General features: G+C 41.2%; 1 protein-coding gene across 2 annotated transcripts in view; it reads left to right on the top strand.

Moving 5' to 3' along the window:
* The window catches only part of LOC124603855 (phosphoserine phosphatase), a 59461-nt gene that overhangs the window by 20900 nt on the left and 13329 nt on the right, over positions 1 to 25232 (top strand). For both annotated transcript variants that reach the window (XM_047136431.1, XM_047136430.1), the window contains exon 5: positions 20834 to 20995. In XM_047136431.1, the coding sequence (XP_046992387.1) occupies positions 20834 to 20995 (162 nt within the window). The remainder of the gene's footprint in view (positions 1 to 20833; positions 20996 to 25232) is intronic.

Raw genomic sequence — 25232 nt, 5'->3', positions numbered from 1 at the left:
GTGTGTTGGCTTTGCTTAATCATTTGGCAAAGTCAATTCATAATTATGTACAGTCGGTATACTATTTTTGGCTAAATTGAATGACATAAACCCGAATAAAGACTAAGATTCAGAAAGTAAAGAATCTGTTTATTTAATTCCAGTTGATGATCACAGAAAAGTTACCAGATTGTAAATTTCTTGTTTATGTCACAAACATCTAAACTTTTTTTTTTTCCACCCCTACACCCTAGTTTGCTGTGAAGAAAAGCACAATTCACATTGGTTCTCCCATTACTGTGGCTGGGTTTGCCCTATTATTTTATCCGTCACATGATGCCACTTTGACATAGTTGTATTGCTGTAATATAAGGCTTCGTCTGTTTTAACCAGATCTGAAGATGGTCGTTGTGGACTGAAGTAGATAGTCTGATGATAGTTTCCTGTGGTCATTAACCAGAATTTTGATCGTTAATATCACTTTCATAATTTTTTCAAGTCAGTATCACACAGAGCCATAACTATTAATTATACTTGTGCAGAATATATTCTATTGTAGTATTGTTGTTAAGTTTTTGCCTGAATAAGTGCAGCCCCTAACAGATTGGGCTCATTTATGTTTTGATGAATCCAATGATACTGATCTCGGAACTTGTTGTTCATGCCCAACAGTCCTCACTCGTCAGGAGTAGTAAGCTCTGGGCACACTTTGGTGATCATGTTGTCTGTGCTAGAAAAAATATGTTAGGTCTACTAATTGAGAAACACACTGAGGCACCAAATGGATGGTTCAACAAAGTGTGCAGCCCATGGACCATTTAGTGCATTCCTGTTGTATTAGGCTTATCAGCTAACTAGTGTATGTGTAAACTGATTCATTCCCAACTGTTCATATGGACAAATTGCTTCTCAAGAATTGAACTAGTAACATCCCTAGCAGAATAATGGCATCATTGGGGACTAATAAAATCAGTAGGAGATGTGAGAGAGATCCTGTCAAGTGTGAAACCTCTGAAGTGAGCAATAAACTGTGTCAGAGCACTGCTTCTGAGAATTTGTTTGCGATTACAAGAAGAGAAAATGGAAATTTTGATGAGATATTGTAAGGCTGCAAATGCACATTGTTGTCGGTAGGAATTAGTGATGTGTATCCTTGCTTCTGATTTGTGTTGCAAGATCGTATGTGTTTGCTTATTGAAATATGTAGAACGCTGAGAACTGAATTGCAAAAGACTAGGTTTAAATAGTGATAGTTTTAAATAAAAGGAAATTAGGTTCTGTTTGGATTGATGTGGTTATTTATGTTGGAGATATTTTGTGGGCGCCAGACAGCTGCTTGTGAGGTCAGGGCAGGTGTGGCTCAGAGTCTGCAGAGCAGTGCAGTGTGCTATGGAGTTGTCCATGGTGAAGTTCTGTGACTGTTGGAATTGGTAACTTGGGAGACCTATAGATAATGCAGAACCAAATTTGACTCAGTACCATTATGAGAGTATGTTCTTGTTATTGCTTGTAAGAAATTATTGTCAATCGGAAGTTACAGATTTCTAATTGGGTTAATAAACACAGTTTGTGGACCTACCAGTACCTGTTACCATGTACGTAATAGCAGTCATTTCACAGGAAAAGTCTGGTAGAAGGCATGATCCCTCCAAAATGAGTAAGAAGGTTGCATCAAGGAGGAGAGAACCCTCACATTATCACAAATTCAGTTGTAGAAAGATTGGCAGTGTATGACAAAAGACCTGAAATGAACATGACCACTAGTAAATGGGATGTATTTGTAAAAGCATTTACTTCCCCTCAAGCTATACAACTGGAAAAATGCTTAATTGCCAATAAGACGTGTGTGTGACTCTAAAAGGATATATTTTGATTCAGTGTGTGTGTGTGTGTGTGTGTGTGTGTGTGTGTGTGTAAAAGGATGGCTATGTTGTTGAGTCGTATATTTTTATCCCCATTGTTCACTGAAAAGTAACAGCTGTCTCAAAACTAACATTCAGTGAACAATATATTACTCTTAATAAACTATTAGTTGCCACAAATCTGTCACAAATTTGTGCAATTTCTTTTTCTTAGTGGGTTCTCATTCTGCATTAGAAGTTGTTTAGCATGCTGCCCTGAGACATCATGCTTCCATTCATATTCTTGAGACGGCATCTGTGACATATTTTGGCACTAGATTTTTTTTGCACTGTGATTGTTGTACAGGTCAGTGGTCTAATTTTCCATCATACTCTATTAACACATTCATGTGGGGTTTAAACTTGCAGCAGTTAAGATACCAGTCAGATATGAATGGGTGGTAAAGTCATAAAAGTGCAGGTATACTTGTAAAAAAATTATTGCTCGTAAAGTTAGAAATATTTTGCATTTCAGTTTCATATGTGTATTTTGCAGTCTCTCTCCACATACCATTCATGTGGATTCAGAATGATGTTTTGACACCCGGCCTACACTTTAGTAAGCGTGGACGGAAATAATTCTTTTTGGATTTCTGTGCAGTTGCACTTTTAATTTGTCCGTTATAGGGCACTGTGCATTTTTTAATGAGTACCAGTACCACCTCTTCTCAGTTGCTTGCATGTACATCAAAAATTGACCCCAGTCTTTTACCTGTAAATGCACTAGTGTAGAATCTAATTAAAGACTTCCTCTTGTTTCATAGTTTGGAAGACATTACATAGCTGTTTTTCAGTATTTACACAAGTATGAGAACTTTTTCTTTTTCTGATCATTGAGATTGTGGTGCACAATATAAGCATCAAATATGCGTATGTCTGAAATATATATTGAGAGAAATTCCGCCCTTCATGGTTCTCCACCTCACTGGAAATGTAGCCGTTATACAGTTTTTCACATCTGCACCTCCCATTCCCTTACAATATTTCAGAAAACAGATAACTTTTGGGTCTACTTATCTTAGGTCATTACTCTCTTTGCTTCCGTTTTGGCAGTGTTGTTCGTGGGAGTATGTAAATAAATGCCTTATTGCCTTTCCTCTAAAGCACAAAATTTTATTTACTGATTAAGTTTCAAATTATGTTCTTGTGAGTTTCATCAAAATGTCAAAGTATATCTATCCTATTAGGTCATACAGTGCATTACATAAGTCACTGTTTTCATTACTAGATCTTGGAATCACTAACTAAAAAACCACCTGAAAAATGTATTCCACTTTAGAAGGCATTTTCCAACTGGAGACAGAAACTTTCGAGCAACTATATCACTACCCAGAGAGAACAGGCAACAAAACAAACAGCATACTAAACGGCGATGTACTTCTTCTATACGCTGATGTGGAGACAAGTCATCAGTGGCTGTACACATATGTTATGTTGTGTTACACAGATTGCTCTTACGGTGCTAGCTGTGACAATGCAAGGTAGCAGAATGACGAGCTAGGTTCATTAAATGATATGAATGGCTTAACTATAAATATTGTGTAAAGTAATAAAGGTATTTGCTCAGCAGTATAGTGTACAGGATCACCGGAGCAGAAGGTGGTAGGTGGGAATAAACTATTAGGGCAGTTTTAGGTAAGAGGCCTTTAATTGGCAGAAAATGCATTCAAATGGGCCACGTAAGTCAGGCCTAGGGAGGTGAGGGTGAGCCAGAGCGTAGTGGTAGGCGATGCATAGTTCGCATCAAATGTGGGTGAAGTTAATGAATAGTGGCGTCTTACCATTCGGACAAGTCCGAATGGTGCGGTGGCCACAGAGACAGTCCACGGCGCCGCAACACCGGAAGAGCCAAGTGGTGTTCACAGCTACAGGGCGCGCGGCAGAGAGGGAGCCTCGCCGACCAGCGACGGGGTACATCCAGCATGGCCACACGGCTTCCTCCACCTTGATTGATTAGAAGCCAAGAAACCCGCAGGGGTGGCATGAAAAGTTCAGAAGCATGGCCTGGTCAGTATCGCCTAGATGGCATTGCCTCATCAGCACACGAGGGAGGCAGTGTGATCAAGATTGCCCACCCTGGTGTTGACTTTTGTTGCCAGACCGTGGGACGAGAAAATTACAGGCAGTCAAAGTTGCCAGAGAGAATGAAATTAACCTTTAGAAATAAATTAACGATAGAATCCCCTACTATCTGGCTCAACCTTACACTCCTCCCTCTTCCGTGGGAGCAGATAATGCATGTGAATTCACTCAATGTAATTGTTATTTAAATGTAGACAATTTTAGTTTGCAAAACAAAGCAGATATGGTTTGACTGTTAAAGGTTCCCACAGAAGATGGCAGGGGCCTTAAACTAGGGGTGGGTGTAGAGACTTTAAAGACCTCCTAGGGGTCACAAAGGGGTTTACACACTTCAACAATATTATGTTTATACAAGAACAAGGAATAAATAGTATAAAACATCAGCACAAAACTGCATGAGTTAGCAAGTGTGAATAAAACATCTGAGAAAGTAATAATTTGTATCAGGCATACATGCCAATTTTTTTTTTAAAGAGTATACATATTGCCACACAGGTCCGAGTGGTGTGTTGTGTTGGTGGACAGCGTCCAGGCCGCCGGCTGGAAGGGGGCGTGGCGGTGGCCTGGTCTGTTCACTGGAACTCAGTGCAGTAGAGTATGAGGGGAGGTTTACACATTTAAAAAAGGGGTAAACACTAGGGGAGCACTTCACTATGCTGCACAAGTTTTCACACTGGTAGATCTGTTGAACTCATAAAACTAAAGAAAGGCACATGCCTTGATAGGTTTTTTTTCTCTCGTATCATGGACAATATTCTCCATGAGGCTGAGGTTCTGGGACTATTGGAGGGGACGGTTGTATCCATTTGCAAAACCCATTTTTATACATGATCCATATCAGTACAGTGGCACTGGGTATAATGGTGGTATGTAGTGTAGTGGCTGTCTGCCATTCACTTAAATGTGCTAACAGGCGATCGTAAGAATTTCGTCCTTTCTCATGTTCTAAGAGGTCATCAATTGACATTAAGAGGTGATCATTTGATATATTGGACAAATCAGGCAAATCAGTTGACAGGGGTACCACAAGTGAGCTAAAGTAGGTAGATGGGTGTGAATACTAACAGAGTAAGTCTTGCTGGCATTGAAAGGTTACAAGTGGCGTGATAACATCACAGTAGGAACTGTTTCCTCTATCTCATATGTCTGCAACTGGAAATTGTGTTCATAGCAACAAAGTGTTAATGTTGTAGGTTGGTTTACGGCGTATAGGTGGTTTGTGCTAACGGTCCTGAAACAGGGTTCCGCTAGCGAATGACCGTTCGTGAGCAGGGTGACGTTTGGCGTTTCCCCAAGAAAAGACGAATCTCACATCCCTAAGGATGGTTTCAAAGGGCGATTTTGCGGCACATGAAATTATGAGCATGTATGCATTCATTCAACTGATTCTGGAACATCGTGGTATGCCTTTGGTGATCCGGGCTAATGATGAGGATGTCTGCTGTATTCCAGCATACATACTGTCTGGTTGCTGACCATGCAACAGGGAACACATGTATCTTGTAACACTCAAATTGACAGTATAAACATGCAAGGGGTATAAGTATATGGAATTCCAGGGTGTTGGCGCGTTTTAATAACTGGTTTCTAGCCTTGGCGTAATAATCGGGTAACATAGCTTCTTGAACGGGCAACATTAAATGTGTTGATGGTGGCAAATCGGTGGTAACATTTTGCAGTACTTCAGTAAATTGTTTGGTTGGTAAAAGTTCGGAACTCAGGATTCCTCATAATCCTAGTTGTATGGTGACACGTAAATTGACAAGTAGCAGTTGGATGGTCTGTGTGTTATATGATAAGGTTTGAGTTTAGTGTAAGGTTGGATATCTCAGCTTGTATAGTCGCAAAGTCCCATTGTACCGAGTTCTTAAGAGATTCATACTGGTGAAGTATCGTAGCCGCAACACTGTGTATTTGCCTGGTGGCTGATAACAGATTGTCTTCAATGTGCATTAATCGTGCTTGCTGGCGTAACAACGTCTCATGCTTCTGTTGAGCAAATGTGCTGATTTGCCAGATTTCTTTATTCCAATGTTGGGCATCTTTATGATCAGGAATTCCAAACACAGTTTTAAGTATGGCACCTCCAGCGTCGAACCAGGCTAATTTTACGCGCAGGACAGGTATGGTTGAAATTATACTACGCAGCTCGCATTGAAGGTGATCAATATTTTGCCTAAGGTCACATAATACCAGTAGAGCTTTCTTTTGACCTGTTTGTACAAGCAATGATTCGTATCCTAACAGTTGATCAGCAGTTTGTTGCAATGCTAACTCTTCCTTTATGAGGGGCACAGTATCAAGTACTGTGTCAATCACTAAATGTGCGGGGTATACCATAGACTTCAGAGTTTTTCAAACATGATGCCTGACAGTGATGGGTGGTTCGTGAATGGTAGGGCACTGGAAACCATACAAATAGCTGGCAGCAGAAGTCTCCTCTTCATGATGTGGCGATAGTTGAATACAATGAAGTGGCAAACGTAATAGGCCAGGTAGCGGAGCACTTGCGTCCATGTAATTCCAAAAGTCCAAAATCTGGAAATAAACGATGGTCTGAGATCCTTCTGGTAGTCCAGGATGGCAAAAATACGTTGCATTAATGACAGAAAAAATGATAATCACTTGTTTCATTACCTTGAGGGTGGAGTAGCGAACGAAGATAGACTGTGCACACCGATAGCACTTGCAGACACGGTGCGAAAGAGGTGACTAAGATTACAAGGAAAGTTGAGCTCCCTTTATACGAAGTGGAGGCAAAATATTTGCTGAGCAACGAGTTGGGTCAGCAATTTCTTAAGTCAGTGGCTGTTGAACTGCAGACTACACAGTATGCGAGGTGCTCGACATCGAAGTTGGTGGCAGTGGCACAAGATGTGAGATGGTAAAGCTAATGTAGTGCAATAGGCGGAAGCATTACTTAGAAGGAAATAATGCATGGCTACGAACATGTGTGTGTGATTCATGTTTAATTTTCAGTTCTGAAAAATGCATTGTTACCCTGTGTTCTGTTTTAAGTCATCAATTGCAAAAGAAAAGTGTACATTTCTTCATAACACTATTGAGAGAAGACTCAGTAGATTAGTTGCCACACTGCGTCAGAGCGGCACGCGGCAGCTACGCGTGTGTGGCACGCGGCAGCTACGCGTGTGTGGCACGCGGCAGCTACGCGCGTGTGGCACGCGGCAGCTAACTTACAGGCTGACTGTACTTGTAGCACGGAAACTTCACACGTTTTTGGGTTTATGCACCCGATGAACATATTTAGGTGATTCAGAGTGAGAAGTGACAAATATAACTGTCACAAAAGGGGTATAATATTACTCAACAAAAGGGATAGGAGAGCGTAACCAGCATGGTTTATTCAACAATGATCAACAAAATAATAATTATAAGGCATATAGTAATGGGCTCTTGCACTCATTGAACAGATAAGTTCGTCAATTTCAAAAGAGAGCATTGTACATTGCCCAAGCAGCTGGCCTTGAATGCCAGTATCTGAAGGCAATAGTAAGTATAATCTGAGGACAGAAAGAAGAAGGAAACAAACATCTTAATACTGAAATAACAGTGAGTGTTGATGTGTAGTATAGTATAGTTGAAAATCAGTCTGAATAGATGCTTTCAATACTCTGTTACTAGCGCTTTTTGGAAAGTTGTCTCAAAATAAACAATTTTTTTAAAACACTGGTAGCTAATCTGTCATTTTTGTTCTGCTATGTGATATTGTATTACAAAAATTTAGTTTAGTTTTTGATATTTTCTTCCAATTTTCAGCTGTTGTTGGAAGAAATAAAAGCTATGTAACAGATGAAAATCTTTGCAAGAACCTGAAGAGGTATCCAACAAGAACAGCCTTTTCATAGATTTGCTGTCATTAAGTTGTGCCAATACTACAAGTAATGTGGTATAATAGTACAGTGTCACGTTAACACTTCCTCTAGCAAGGTTCTAGTTTAAGGTAGTTTCACGTCTCCTTTGGTTTTCAGAGCAGTAATTGCCTTTACCCTCCGTGATATTATTAAACATTTTGTATGATATTTCCTCCATTATTTTGTACTCCTTGTCCTGTAACCACATAATGTGGGTTGTTGGCAGCCTCCTAACCAATTATGCTGACATGACATATTGGACGTACCTGTCTCAGTCAGAGTGATTTTTATTGACATAGAAAGAAAGAAAGCACGTAACTGTGTGGCGGACTCGCTCTAGGCATCTGTTCACTTTTGGGTGAAACGGTGTTGTTCTCCACTTTTTGATTCACAACAATCGACAGACTTCTCTAAACAATGCTGACATAAAATTTGTGCCTTGATCTGTAAGTACAGCTTCAGGACTTCCATATGGTTACACCAATTGGGTGACAAACGCATGAGCTTCATTTTCTGCAGACATGCCTGGTATGGGAACAAGAATTAAGAATCTGGAAAAATGATCTATTGTGGACAATATATATCTGTTATTTTGTGGACTCAAAGGGAAAGGACCAACAATATCTGCTGCTACTAAAGCACAAGGACAAGTGGCTTCTGGCACTTGCTGTAAAGGCACCTTCGTTCCAGGTGGCAATGACCTTTTAATGCAGGGCAAACAATTTTGAATATACTTCTGCACATCTCACCGTCTGCCTTCTCAGAAATAGCGGGCGGCTATTCGACAGTTGGTGGCGTGAAGACCATCATGACATGCTTGCGGGCTATCATGACATTGTGCTTTTGGGATTACTACTTGTTTACCCAGTGGGGTTTTTCGATACAAAATCCCATGTTCAACAGAAAATTCAGGCAAAGTTTCGTACTTGTGAATTCAACATCCCTTTGCTGTGCTTCCCTCAATTCTTCAATAGAAACATCATTGGTAACAATCACTCTATCTTTCCGGCTTAATGCATCGGAATTTTGATGCAACTTGCCCAGTTTGTTTTACCTCATATTCAAATTTGCTCAATTTTAAAGCCCAACAAGTTAATCTGCTACACTACTGGCCATTAAAATTGCTACACCACGAAGATGACGTGCTACAGACGCGAAATTTAACTAACAAGAAGAAGATGCTGTGGTAGGCAAATGATTAGCTTTTCAGAGCGTTCGCACAAGGTTGGCACTGGTAGCGACACCTACAACATGCTGACATGAGGAAAGTTTCCAACCGATTTCTCATACACAAACAGCAGTGAACCGGCGTTGCCTGGTGAAACGTTGTTATGATGCCTCGTGTAAGGAGGAGAAATGCGTACCATCACGTTTCTGACTTTGATAAAGGTTGGATTGTAGCCTATCGCGATTGCGGTTTATTGTATTGCGACATCACTGCTCGCGTTGGTCGAGAGCCAATGGCTGTTAGCAGAATATGGAATCGGTGGGTTCAGGAGGGTAATATGGAACGCCGTGCTGGATCCCAACGGCCTCGTATCCACTAGCAGTCGAGATGACAGGCATCTTATCCACATGGCTGTAACGGATCGTGCAGCCACGTCTCGATCCCTGAGTCAACAGATGAGGACGTTTGCAAGACAACAACCATATGCACGAACAGTTCGATGATGTTTGCAGCAGCGTGGACTATCAGCTCGGAGGCCATAGCTGCTGTTACCCTTGACGCTGCAGCACAGACAGGAGCATCTGCAATGGTGTACTCAACGACGAACCTGGGTGCACAAATGGTAAAACGTCATTTTTTCGGATCAGTCCAGGTTCTGTTTACAGCACCATGATGGTCGCATCAGTGTTTGGCGACATTGTGGTGAACGCACATTGGAAGCGTGTATTCATCATCACCATACTGGCGTATCACCCTGCGTGATGGTATTGGGATGCCATTGGTTACACGTCTCGGTCACCTCTTGTTCGCATTGACGGCATTTTGAACAGTGGATGTTACATTTGTGTTAAGACACGTGGCTCTACCCTTCATTCGATCCCTGCGAAACCCTACATTTCAGCAGGATAATGCACGAACGCATGTTGCAGGTCCTGTCCATGCCTTTCTGGATACAGAAAATGTTCGACTGCTGCCCTGGCCAGCACATTCTCCAGATCTCTCACCAATTGAAAACGTCTGGTCAATGGTGGCCGAGCAACTGGCTCGTCACAATACACCAGTCACTACTCTTGATGAACTGTGGTATCATGTTGAAGCTGCATGGGCAGCTGTACCTGTACATGCCATCCAAGCTCTGTTGACTCAATGCCCAGACGTATTACGGCCAGAGGTGGTTGTTCTGGGTACTGATTTCTCAGGATCTATGCACCCAAATTGCGTGAAAATATAATCACATGTCAGTTCTGGTATAATATATTTGTCCAATGACTACCCATTTATGATCTGCATTTCTTCTTGGTGTAGCAATTTGAATGGCCAGTAGTGTACTAGGATCTTTCAGGCTCAACATCCACTGTAATGTGACGTGATCCGTAATGACAGTAAACTTCCTCCCATACAAATAGCATCGAAAGTAGGTTATGCCAAACATGAGTGCTAAAAGTTCCTTCTCAGTTGTACGAGGGTCAGTCAAAAAGTAATGCCTCCTATTTTTTTCTACGTTTAATTGTCAGGAAATTTAAATGCAATTACATAGGTTGAAAACCACAACATTGAGGATCATTTTGTCATTTTTCAATGTAATCTCCGCCCATCTCTACAGTTTTGGTCCATCTTTGAACAAGGGCATGTATCCCAGCACGGTAAAAATCACAGCTCTGCTTCCTAAGCCATTGACGCACGGATGTTTTGACGGCCTCCTCATCTTCAAAATGAATCCCACGATGAGCTTCTTTTAGTGGCCCGAACAGATGGAAGTCTGATGGTGCCAGGTCAGGGCTGTATGGGGGATGAGGCAAAACTTCCCATCCCATTTTGACAATCTCGTCAGAGGTGTGACGACTGGTGTGTGGTCTTGCATTGTCATGCAAAAGAAGAACATCTGCCATTGATTTTGTTGGGCGAACTCGCTGAAGACGTGCTTTAAGTTTGTTGAGGGTTGTGACGTATTGAACAGAATTTATTGTGCATCCCTGCTCCAAAAAAATCAACCAGAATCACACCCTCTGTATCCCAGAAAACTGTTGCCATAACTTTCCCTGCCGATCGCACAGTTTTGAATTTTTTCTTCCTCGGCGAGCTTGTGTGACGCCACTCCATTGACTGCCTCTTTGATTCGGGTTCAAAAAAATACACCCATGTTTCGTCCCCGGTCACAATTTTTTTCAGAAACTCATCTCCCTCCAAACGGAAGTGCTGCAAGTGTTGGGAGGCTATTGTTTTCCTTGCCTCTTTATTCTGATCGGTTAACATTCTTGGAACCCACCGTGCACAAACTTTTGAGTACCCCAATTGTTTAATAATCGTGATCACACTGCCTTTACTAAGAGAAATAATGCGACACACTTCATCTGCAGTCACCCGACGGTCACCACGAATGATGTCATCAACTTGCTGAATGTTGTGTGGAGTCACTGCACTCACCGGCCTGCCGCTCCGCTTTTCGTCAGTCAACGGTGTTTGCCCTTCAGCTTCCTTACAACGACGAACCCATCGTCTAACAGTGCTGACATCCACTGTCACAACACCATACACCTTCTTCAGTCTTTCATGAATGCGTATGGGCGTTTCACCTTCTGCATTCAAGAATTCAATCACACAACGCTGTCTCAAACGAACATCAATGTCGGCCATCTTACAAACTTCTGCTGTGCTGCCACCTGTTGACACAGAAAGTTACTACTGCAGTGGATTGCAGAAGAAGGTTTGAGGAATGGCGCCAAATTCAAATTTTTCACTTAACTTAATTTCTTTAAGTAGAAAAAAAAATGGGAGGCATTACTTTTTGACCGACCCTCGTACTATAATTCAATTCTGCTTTGTTAAGCCGTCAAGATGCATAACCGATTGGTCTTTCTTCTCCGTTGATTTCCTGTGACAGAATGGCTCCTGCAGCATAATCTGAGGCATCTACCAACAGAAGAAATGGTTTTTGAAAACTCGGGTGTGGTAGTACAGGGGCTCTAGTTAAAACATGTTGAATTTGTTGCATGGCTTCATCAGATTCCTTGGTCCAGGTAAAACTAACTCCATTCTTCAATAATTTAGTCAGGGGCTTAGCAGTGGTAGCATAATTATTCACAAAATGTCTGTAATAATTTTCAAGGCCTAAAAATGACTGTAATTCTTTGATATTTGTTGGTGTTGGAAATTCCTTTACTGCTGTGGTCAAACAGGGATCCGGTTTGACATCTTCTTCGCTTGTTATATGTCCTAAATATTGTATCTGCGATTGGGCAAAGGCACACTTTTCCAGTTTCACACTCAAGTGAGCTCCTTTCAACCTTTCCAATACATCCCTCTCTCTCTCTGCATGTTCCTTCATAGTTTTAGAAAAAATGATAATGTCATCTAAGAATACTTAACATGTTGTTGGTTTCAGTCTGCGCAACAACAAATCTGTAAATCTTTGAAAAGTGGTGGGTGCATTCCTCAAACCAAATGGCATTCTTACAAATTCATATAACCCCGTAGGTACAACAAAAACAGTTTTATAGTGATCTGGGGGTGCAACAGGGATTTGATGATATCCAGAGCGCATATCAAGGATGGTAAAAAACTTAAAAGTTGCCTAGTCGGTCTAATGTTTCATCAATACGCAGTGTGTCCGGATTAGTTATTCGGTTCATCGCCCCCATATCGACACATAAACGATAGGCTATCTCACCATTTACTGACTTTTTTGGCCCGACGACCACGGGGGACACCCACGAACTTGAGGAGGGCTGAATGATTCCTGCTGCTAATTGCTGCTGAATCGTATCTTCGACTAAAGATTGCAAATGATACGGTATACGATACGGCTTTTGCGCAATTGGCTGGGCTTCACCGGTCGGAATTTTGTGCTGAACCAAATCCGTGGCCGGTAGAAACCACTAGCTAAAATAGTACCTTTCGGTATTACAACATCTTTCACACCAAAGTTATCTATACTCACCGGTATTGCAAAACCTTTCTGGTTCCTTTCCGGTCGGCAAATACTTCTCTTAATATGAACTGATTGATGATCGAATACATCATTCTGGGTGAGCGGATCCACCAGAATTTCTGTCTTCGGCTGCTTCCGTTTCTTGACATCTATCCAAAGAATTTTTCCAATTCCGCCTCTTGTCCTTACAGGGTCAGTGGTTTTTATCGCCCACATCCGCGGTTTTATGGGAGACTGCGAACGGTGCATTTCACAGCTTCCTCGCGTCTGATGGGTTGGTACACTGCCGAAACAATGAACTGCTTCACCGAACTGCACAGTTCGCATTCGATAATTCACTATTCCCTGATAATGATGCAAGAAGTCATTCCCTAATACGATGTCAAAATCACCTTTATTTAACCTTACTACTTCCATCTCCTGACTGTAATTATTCTCATCTATTTGCAGATTCACCCCACACGAACCTGCAGGGACTATTATTTCTTCACCAAAGTCACTGATATGGAATCAGGGTGGCTGCAGCACCCTTCGATCATTTTTATCTACAAATAATACACTAATTTGTGCACCAGTGTCAAATAAAATCGTAACTACTTTGTTCCCAAGTACGCCACTTACACTAACATGTTCCACCTCTTTACTTTCTCCAGTCCTCACTGGGTGTATTATTCTGGTCTGGGGCATGGGCGGGTGGCGGAGCCTGCCCCCCACTCGTTTTCCACGTTTGACTCCACGTTGCGGTGGTGGCCACGCATCTGGTTAGAAAATTGGGACTTTGTTGGACGAACATTATTAAGATGACCTACCGTCTGGCAAATAGTGGAGAAGGGTGCGCGACAGTGCATTTCCATGTGGTTGGGTCTCCCACAATGCTGACAAAATACTTCTTTTGCTAATACCGGTACTGTATCCGGCGGATGCAGTGCAGCAGCGCAATACATCTTCACATACTACCACCAAATGAACAGCTTCAAACAAAGAGGGGGGGGGGGGGGGGGAGGAGGAGGCTGCTTTAACTTATCCTCCAATGCAGGAGTCAATACCGTGAACAAACACATCAAATGCAAGCGCTTCTGCTTCCAAGCGCAAAATCCTGTTTTCACTGGCATTTTCACCTAGCTTGTAAGTACGACAAGATACGGCTCTTAGGCGATCTGCGAAAGCATCAAAATCCTCATTAGGCTTCTGTTTAAGATTTGATAATTGATCTCTGTAATATCCGGTACCTCTGGTGTCAGAATAACGCGTAGTTAATCCGCTGGCCAAAACTTCAAACTCATGCGTATCGCGCAATTCGTCCACTGTCTGTATAAACATTCTGGCTTCCCCTGTCAACTTCAATCTGTAGATCAACCGGCCAGGCACAAGTATGACCCACATCACGAGTATTCTGTATGAACATAACCACATTTTCATGGGACTTTCCAGAAAAGGTGGGAATGAAGTCAGCCACCGGAAAATTACTTACAGTTGCCATCTTAGCTGAAATTGTGGTAGTTGTATTAGTGACAGAATTAGTATTACTTGTCACGGGTTGTACATTTGTTACAGACATGAAGCTAGCCACAGGTACAGAAGTTCGCACACTGGCTTCTAGCGTCTGTTTCAAGACGCGGTTTTGCTTAATTAACTCTTGACTTTGTATGAACAATTGATTCATTCAAGTATTAATAACTTCGAGTGGGTCTTGTGAGGCAGCTGCCTCTTCGGGAGTATCCCATTCCTTCACTCTCATTCCCATCAGCATTTTTACAAAATTAGGGGGCGCTAGTAACCCAAAAAAATGACTATTACAGAAAAGAAAGGTCACAAAATAGCCTAATCCAGCAGCAGACGGCTCGTGATGTTAATGTTTGAAGCGACACTATGACTTACATGAAGGTTGGGTCGGCGCAATGCGTTGGCGGTGGCGACAGCGCGATGGAATGACGGCGGTGGGCACGGTGGTTCGGCCGGCAGCTGACATAGGTGCGGGCGGGCAGCTGCTGGACCCTCGGGCAGCGGCGGATGTGTTAGTGGTGGACGACGGGGGCAGACCCCTCGTGCGGCGCCAGATGTGTTGGCAGCGGACGGCGACAGCTCGGCCGGTACTCAGCGGCAGGCCCCTGGCGCGATAGCGAATGATGCGACAGCATCCAGCTCGTGTGGCTGGTTCCAGCAGACTCAAATGGCCACGTCGCTGCAGCGCGCGCCCTGTGCGTTTCTACTAACACAGCCGCGGCCTGTGCGAGGCGAGCATGGCGGCCTACTAGTGCATTCTACATGTACAAACTGCTCGACGATAGAAGAGCATGACGAAGTGCAAGATACTGTGACATCGGGCTATTAGCAAGATAAATTTGCCAAAAGAATTTAGATTAGTGAGAAAGTTGCTATGGGAACGTATCCCGTTTCTGACACCAGTTTTGTACAGGATCACAGGAGTGGAAGGCGATGGGTGGGAATAAACTATTAGGGCAATTTTAGTTAAGAGGCCATTTATTGGCAGAAAGTGCATTCAAATGGGCCACATCCGAAGCATGGCCTGGTCAGTGTTGCCTAGACGACGTTACCTCGTCAACACACGAGGGGGGGGGGGGGGGCCACGTGATTGAGATGGCCCACCCCGTTGCCGACTTGCTATTGCCAGACCGTGGGATGAGAAAATTACAGGCAGCCGAAGCTACCGGCTAATGCTGGACCGTAACAAGAGAATGAAATTAACCTTTCAAAATAAATTAACGGTAGAATTGCGTACTATCTGGCTCAACCTTCCATAGCCCTGTTTGATTGCTAAGGAAAATAAAGGAAAGACAACCATTCACCTATTTTACTTAATTTTATCCATTGTGGTTTGTGTTGATGCCATGGCTGAGTCTGTATGTAAAACATGGTAGGAAAAACCTCCATTTAAAATCACAAAAGCCAAATTTTTGACTGAAGGTGATATTTCTGTATTCATATTTTGCAAATTAAAGTATTGCCCATAAATAGTTAATTATAGTTTACTTGTGTACAAAAATAGTTCTTTTGGAGAATAAGAATGAGTCATTTTGTTACTATTCTGTGGGGTACAATAATTTGGAGAAAAGGAAAGTAGAAAAAGTTTAACTGTTTGTTGTTTTTGAGCTTTTGTCATGAATACTGAAGATCATATGTCAGGAACAGTCTTGGCACATAAATTATGTTGGTTAATCAGATCTTCAGGCTTTCAATCTTGAGTGTATCAAATGTTGCTGAAGCGGAATTCTTACGAATGTGACAGTGGAGCATATGGGAAGAAGTTACAAGAAATATATTCCAGTTTCCTTAGTTTTACTCGAGCAATATACTTGGTGTACCCAGTGGAAAGATCATTCTATGGTACTAAAACAGTTTTAACGTTCAAATCCACAGCGTATAATGAAATAGAAGATTCAACAATGAGTTAGGTTTGTTGGGAAGGGATAAGTAGCATTCTTGCCCAAATATTAAATTGCTTACTTATAACACTGTCACTGGGAGAAGAAGTGGCTGGAAGTGACAAACCATATGTTGTTGTTAATAAAATCAATAATGCACCTGTGGCAATCAGTATAATTGGACAACAGCATTTTCATGATTTCTGGTTATAATCATTATAGCTTAACTGGCTGCATTTTGTATTGGTGACAGTGACCTTCTCTCCCTCCCCATCTAAACTAGGTTTAGCCTAGTCTCAAAGATGTATACATACTAGTGACCTGCTCCAGCTTCACTTCATATCTATGGCAAGAACACATATATGGCAAAGAGGCAATAAATTATATACATAAACCTTCCTCGTTAATCAGTATATCTGTTAGTGAAAACCATATTAAAATTCCTTTATTTATAATACGAATAAATGTTCAATTGAGGAACTCTTAGTATGCAGTATACTGCTGTAACTAAAATTTGTCTGTATCAGCTTACATTTCTTTGTAAACAATTCTCTCATAAATCTAAAGCTTACCATTTAAACACTGTCCTTAGGTTCCCAATTGTCACATGCCAAGTCACTTGTGACACACAGTGAGAATCCTACCATTCAGTAATCATGTTGCAACATTCTTATCTGTCTTTTTATGGTAGCATATTTTCAGTAACTTAAAATTAACCAAAGTCGATACATAGAAAGTTTGCCCCTTGTGTTATTTGTAATTGATTATTTTATTCCTTGTCCCATACATTACATTTAAGATTCTTATTTAACCATTTTTTAGTGGTTAGCCTTGAATAAGTATTTAGGAAGGATAGAAATAATTAGCATTTAGGTTAATTCAGATACCAGCAGTGTCTCATCTGGTAAAAAAGGAGCCTAGCAGTATTCTTGGTTTCTTGTACTGGTGAAAACGTATACACTAATTACCACAAAATGCAATGCCATGTAGTATGAATGCCAAGGCTCACAGAGACACACACTAATAAAATCTGTTTGGGCTTCCAGTTTGGCAGGTGGTTAAAATCCTAAGTGCTTTCAGCTGGATTCTTTTCTGGCATTGTCAAATGGAAACTTGCTGTATGTCAACTCATTGCTATTGTTGTGCTACCAGCTGTGATGTCTGTTGTGCCCAGTCCATCACCGAATAAGTCCATATTTGTTTCATGTCCACTTCAATCTCAAGAGTGCTGGATCCCGTATTGCACTGAGTTACAGGCTATTGTCTTTATTGAGTGTGTTTTCTGAGATTTTAATGTCAATTGCTAATTTTGCTATTGTGTAACAGAAGAGGAAGAGGACTGCAGAGAAACAGAAAAGAAAAATTCATCTGTCTCTTGCAATGACAACATTGTGACAACAGAAATAAAAAATGTTTCATTATAAACATTACAAAAAGATACTGAAGCAGTTGCCATCTCTACACTTTAAGAAAATAAGTTCGTATTGATGCCACGGAGTATCCCCATCTGTGAAATAAAAATAGGTGTACTCATAATGATCAGTCAGAGTGTGAACAAAATTCATCGTGAAAGTAGGCAGGTCCTTCAAAATACTGTAGCAAGAACTTCTGACACTGAAGTGTAATAGCAACACCAAATGTAGCGGGAAGAGGTAGACGGCACCATATTAAGACTCTTCCGAGCTTTCCAAGTGATTTATTGTTTCCAACTACAGTGCCGCGTTCCCCTCGGTCTGCAGTCACTGGGTCACTTCGCTGTCTGTGAAATGGCTTGGCTTGGAATGGCTGCCTCAGTGACCCGTGCAGTGCACTGCTGTGTGGCGGCCTTGTACGGCTGTGACTTCAGGATGCACCAACAGTTGACTCAGTGGACTTCCTCCCTGCCAACTCAGTGCCGGTCACCGGGAGCCGCAGGTGGCCCGCTGCACGCTTCTTCGCAGTCGTGATTCAGATTACAGGGACAACAAGTGTCTGCAATCCTATGTCAGAATCTGCGGCCCTCGCCTCGGGATGTCTCCGGTGCTTATTGGAAGGCAAGACGACTGCCTGTGGTATTGAGCCGTGATGTGGCCGACTGCTGGCTGGCTACAGACCCCGTGTTGGCCTCAGAGGTTCGAACCAGCGACCTGCCGTGGACTGGAATGCTGGCGCCCATCTGCTGCTGCGTGTAGCCAGTGGCGTGACATGCCCCGCCATCCAGGAGAGCTGCCCAACTTGAACGCCTTGTTAGAAAATTGGCACCTATTTATACGCAGCTGTGCGCCTCTGTTTTGCTTATGCGCCGTTCTGCGTCACATACTCAATAACACTTAGGTTAGCCAGTGGGCCCCTTCTGCCTGTGACTTGTGCCATATGAACCGCTGCGTGTACTTTTTCTGGCGGTTCTACGCCCCTGTGGCCTCTATTTTACTTCGCAACTGCTGGTGAGTGTAACTCACTGTAAACAGGCCCGCACCTGGCTGTAACTTGCGTGCTCAGAAATATTGCACCAAAACTGAATTTTCCTATCCCAAACGGTAGTACCGCTGCAATACAAACAACTGATATTTTGCATGACTAGGACTGAAAGCAGTTGACTTTGTTGTAGTATCTGCTCATTGTAGTTCTGTCAACTGAAAGGAGGGACTGCAGCTGCTACCATGTACAGGCAGTCTAAGGCACAAAAAACTGGCTGAAGTATGAAGAGGGATGCCTATCAACAATTGCCATAGGTCTAGCATTAAAAATAATGAGAAAGACACCAAAGTTTGTGATGTATAATGTCAAGAAAGCAGATGGTTCCACCAGCTAAATTATTTGTCAGCAAGTTTGAGACAGTGATGTAATTGTCAGTTTTGATGAGGTATCATTATTTATGCATGTTTCCATCAAAGACTGTACAGACTTGCTGTCTCATTTCTTTGACTGTTTTTCTACTGTTTAAATACAGCCAGATGGGCAGCATTTTGACGGGAAGTTCCTTAGCTCTATTCATCGTGAACTTTTTCTTATGAGGAAATTACCTTGGGCACACCTCCAATAAAGCCTAGTTGACTTTATTGCTCTGTCAACATATCATCTGGCTCCATGGAGATGGAAAAACTCTTGGGAGTTCTGGAAGCACCTGAGGGCCATTCATTACGATCACATCATGTACATGACGGAGGTTGAGACTGACAGTACCTTGACATCATCATCCACTGATAAACCTGTTTGACTCAGCATAGTGTTTATAGGAAACCCACCCATATGACTGATATTGCACTCTTTCAGCTACCTCGATTGGACACAAAAGTGCAGTGTTGTGAAGACTGTAGTGTATTGTGCAGTATCAGTTTCAGAGGTACAAAACTTTGCCGGAAACTAAGCCACCTTTATAATCATTATAATGGTACATTTTTCGATCATTATCAGATTTCACAGGCCATTTCTGGACATGCATGAACAAAGCACTGCTGAAAACCAGAACAAGAAGATTGCATTGTTGGCATTTTGCGTTTCAGTGAAGAGACATGCCATCAAATCAGTTTTCAGGGCCCCAGCAAAAATGACAGCTCATGAGGCCTTTGAAAGACAGTGTAGGCCTTGGAACAACTGGCATACATAAAATACCATGTTTGTGTGATTGCTAATGCGTGAGATAAACTATGTACAATGTGGAGTAATAAAGAGGAGTACATGGGATGTGTATGCTTATGCTATCCATAAATCAGCTGTGCAAAACATGCTTCACAAAATGGACAATGAATTGGATCCAGTGACATAGGTCATTACAAGGACAGATGAGTTCTGGGATATTATTAAAATAAACTGATTTACACTAAAATCTGAGAACTTACTCTTAATAAAGATGGCAGCCTGTGACTTACTACAGCATAATGTTGGAGCATGGCAGAGTTGAAGGGCATGGCAGAGTTGGGGACAGTGCATTTGGCACTAGTAGGACAATAGCTATATAAGAACAATTCACTGTTAAACCAGTTGCTTATTGCCATCCCAGTTTCATTGTTAAATCAGCTGATAAGCCCAGTCACGGACACTGGAGAAAGTTTCTGATAACTGATTTGCAATTTACAAGAGTCAGCTGCTGCTGATGGTGCCGCTGACAAATTTGCTTTTCTTAATGTAAACGTCACTCTCAGATTAAGTCTTAGGCCTGTGCCAACCAGTTGACTGCTGCTTACAAGGCAGCTTGAGGCATGATTTATGATCGTGAGACATGATCGAAATGTTGCCAGACCATCCAGCAATCATTGCCAGTTGATGTATCCTGATTGTGTCACTGCTTTTTTTTTTTTTTTTTTTTTTTTTTTTTAAAAGCAGCAACACTAACCATTTGGATAGGGAGGGGGTCCTTTGCTGTATTTTGTAGATAAAATTATCTGCGCATGAAGGTGATGATAAAGACTGTCCCAGACACTGATATTGTAATTCTAATGTTGGAAAATATCTAATTTCATCTGTTGCCTATTCCCTACCTATCCGTTAGTTTAAAAAGTGCCATTCTGTTTCTTACATGTAATCCCAATTTGTGTTAATAGGTGATTATGCAGGATTTGATGAAAATGAACCTACCTCAAAAACTGGTGGAAAAGGTGAAGTGATCAGAAAGCTGAAAGACAAATATGGGTATTCAACTTTAGTATTAATAGGTGATGGAGCTACAGATTTAGAAGCATGTCCACCAGCAGATGCATTTATTGGTAAGTCAAACTTTGGCTCCTACTATACATTGGTGGTCTGAATGTGCTGTGAAACATGGAATTTAAAACCCATGTTAGTTTTAGATGTTAATTTTGAAAACATTTACCTGTTTATACATCTGTCATTTCCCATGATAGATGTATATACTTTTTATGACAGTATACAGCCTCAACATTGTAACTGTGGGCAGGCTAAATATGGTGAAAGGTAAACTAAAAATGAAAAGGATGAATTCTGTAAAGCTTTAGAACTTACTACAGTGGATTGCGAGTAGTGCAGTGCTTGATTTTAGTGGGAGAATAGGAACTGAGGTACATTATCTATGAAATAGTGCATTAGATTAGTTTGAAGCTTGGGAAGACAAGCAGGCAACATGTTACCAGAAGGCACACTATTTAACATTTGTGATCAAACAAGGTGGCTAATCATTAACCCATTAATGCCTAGAATTATTAAGTTTGCATTTCCTACTTAAAAATAGCTGTAGTTTTGTAACAGATTCATAGTTAGAACTTAAATTTAATTTGTACTTATACAGTCCTGAAAATTGATATCAACTTAAATTTCCATTGGGCACTTAAGGTAACAAATGAAACACATTTCCAGATTTATTACAGATTATTAGTTTTTTAATACTGTTGCTGTTACACATTCTTACTTACTTTTAAAAAATAGTTTGAAACACTGAAATCAGTTTAGAGTCGTAAGAAATTCTCACCTGAACCATATTTTCTCTCGCTCTTCTTAGCTTAGTCGCTCAAAAAAATCTGAACAAACTAGTCTTGGCAGTTCACACGCATATACACAGTTTGATTCTGACATACCTTACATCTACAATGCTTAGATTGTCCTTTGACAATGAGATGATCTTTTCCATCTTGTGTTATATCATCTAGTGGAAGAAATCATGATGATAGATCAGGTTTTGCCCTACAGGTGCCATGTGTTTTCAAAATTTGAAGCACAACTTGCCTTTGATACTGAAGATATGGGAAATCATTTGTCAACCTCCTATATAACAACTTTCCCTTTACACAATGTGTCAATACCCCAAGCAAGCAGGACCGCCATTTTTTAATCCTTGTTTCTGTCCTGTATAGGGCCGCGAAGTGATCATCCATATCAACCTCTCCCATATGCGGATTATATTGCTTCACAGCTTGTGGCTTCTTTGCAGTTACTTTTTCTATCTGTTCTTCTGAATCTTTTTGCATTTTATGAAGGTTCCACATTATCGAGTTAGAAAGAACTGTCATTAGTGCATTGTCATTTCATCTTATTGTTGTCAACTGGCCATTAGATACTGGAACACATTTTCCTCTCTCTCTCTTTTTTTGTTTCCAGATGCGTTCTGTGATGGCATGTTCAATTATTTTGCAACTGTGTTGTCTGACATTCACTGTGCCACCCTGGTTTCTTCTGCAAAGCTCTTCCAGCAATGGAACCAAAGTAAACTAATTGTCAGAGTAGATTTGTGTTACACCTGGAATATTTCTGTAATGAATTAAACCAGTCACAACATTCCCACCATGAGAAAGACCAGTTTTTAGGTATATTCATGTGTGTGCACCACAGTAAGGTTCTGTACATATATTGTAGCCATAAGTATTTGCCAAAACCCACAATGTGAAACCAGATCTGATTGGTTTGCCTTTGATAAACTGTTTAGTGCCGTGCTTCCCATAATAGGGTACAGTACTCTCATTAATAGACACTGCACTGTCAGGGGAAACTTGTTCAAAAGTGTCACTGAGAAATTTCAACAGTGGCCTCACTTTATAAAGCCCATCTTCATTTATGTTTGTGTTGTCATTCGAGTTCATATATTGCAAGATTTCTTTTGTCTCATAGATACTGAAACTAAAACTAGTTTGCAACCAAATTTGTTTCTTTTCTTCTTTCTTTTTGTGTAGTCTGTGGTAACTTGTGAGATCCAGTATTCCCAGGACAGTACAGAGCTCATCATAGGAAACATTCAAATTATGTGCAGTGTATAAATTTCTTGTATTTGAAATAAAATGTAATAAATGTGGACCGTAAGACTTGTATTCTTCTTTTAGTTTCCAGCTTGACTTCTCCACCTGCCCTATATTGAGACAGTCAGTTTTTTACTTGATTTGGTTCTCGAATGTTTGGGTGGAGATGGAGTCTCTGCAGAGTTGTCAATTTCTTCTATTGCGTCTGGTCGTTGACTTTTCTCCTCACTGCAATATTTTGACTTAGCTTGGCCTTCTTTCCTTTCATACCTACAACAGGTGATGTGGTAGTAGTCTCCATGGAATCCTCAGCTTCTACTTCTTGTTGTTGACGTTTTCCACTTACTGCAAAACTTTAACTTGACATACCTTCAGTACTTACAATGGGATACCTGCTGAGTCTTCTTAAGGGCAGCCATACAACCATTAGTAATGGGTGGGGGTCCAAGACTGGGGGTTTGGAGTATTTTTAGTATTTTGGAAGGTAAATGGCAACTTGTCAGAAGCCATAAAAAATTCCCATCTTTGTCCGTGTTAAATACCTGTGCAATATCAACTTTTAAATAATTTTCTTGAAAGAAAAACACCTGATTACACAATATCTTTTCCTTTCTCTGGTTTGGTGTCGTCCTCTCCCCCCCTGGGTATGGGTGCCCTTGCTGCTTCTCCTTGACTGCACTGCAAAATTTTGCCTTGATGTGCCTTTCTTCTTTCCTTTTGTATTTACAACATATTTAATTTCCTCCAACTGAACTTGTGCCTGTGCACTTCGCATACGTGCAGGGAGATGACATGGGGTTTCCTTAAACTTCATCAAATAAATTGGAATCTTCATCAGTATCTAGTAAGGAGGGGCGACACCAACTGCTTGTGTTGTTCCGTTTCCATCATTCTCAAAAAAATTATTATTGCATCTACTGTTCATAAATTATCATCAAAACTAAAAAAAAACCACAACTGCTCAATGACAACTAAAGATGCCAGACATATTTTCCCAAACATAAATCATACTAAAAATTCCAAAAAAAATCCTACATATAATTTAGACTATTTATTACAAGACAGCAAAGAAAATTTACTTCCAATACTCAACTATTATCGTGTACTTACATTTTTCATGGAAGTTGTTCTTAACACTCATACATACCAACAGATTAACATTTATATGCAGCAACAAAGAACTGCAAACTGATACTCCAGAATTTCAACATAGTAATATGTCTATAACAGCTACCATCATTTAAATTGTATACATTACCACTGCAGCCAAAGTTAATTTTTAAATTCCTTGGCAACTTTGTGTCTTTGGGCATTAATGGGTTAATATAGAGGACCCATACTTGCGTGCACTCTCTCTCTCTCTCTCTCTCTCTCTCTCTCTCTCTCTCTCTCTCTCTCTCTGTGCGTGAGTGTGTATATGCGTTTAGCATAGCTCTGGACCAGTTGGTGCAATTTTGACCAAACTTGGTACACTAACTAGGGTGTGGGGTAGGAGTGACAAAGAGGTGCAGTGTAAAAATATCAAAGAAACTGGTATTAGTGACAGATCCAGTAGCAAGACTGGTCGGTGACAGTCCTGATGACATTTAAGCCCTGTTCAAATACGAAGGATGTTCTGTAAGTAATGCAACATTTTTTTTTTCTTTTTTTCTGTAAATTGCGGTTGAAAAAATGTTTGTTATGGAACATTGTGGAAAATTCTCACTTCAGCTCATGTAGTTTCACAAAGTTGAGATAGGTGGTGGAACTATAAGTAACTTTTAAAATGGCATCTGTAATGGAGGTGCATTCCAAATAGAGCTTTTCTTCAGTTTCTTTAGAGCATTGCAAATATTCATAGGCACATGCAGAAGGTGTACAGAGACCTGGCAGTGAATGAAAGCACAGTGAGTCACGTGGTGAGGCATCTGTCATTGTTGTAACACGATTGCATAAAACAGCAATCCATGGAAGTGACTTCAGTGCATTTGTTGCCACAAATGTGCAAATGAACTTCTCCTCAGTGATTATGCAAGGCCTCACACAAGTCTGCACACCTGAGAGGAAGTTGCAAATCTTCATTGAACTGGTCTTCCTCATCCACCCTAAGACCCAGATCTCGCGCCTTCCAACTTCCATCTGTTTGGCCCAATGTAGGGTGCATGCCGCAGTAAGCAGTATGTGGATAATAGGGAGGTTAAGGATGCAGCAAGACGTTAGCTCTGATGTCGACCAGTAGAGTGATAAAATACGGGCGTACAAGCCCTCCCAGTAACGTAGC

The sequence above is a fragment of the Schistocerca americana genome, chromosome 1 (genome assembly GCF_021461395.2).
Source record: "Schistocerca americana isolate TAMUIC-IGC-003095 chromosome 1, iqSchAmer2.1, whole genome shotgun sequence".
Taxonomy (NCBI): Eukaryota; Metazoa; Arthropoda; class Insecta; order Orthoptera; family Acrididae; genus Schistocerca; species Schistocerca americana.
This window is presented reverse-complemented; position numbering and strand designations above follow the sequence as displayed.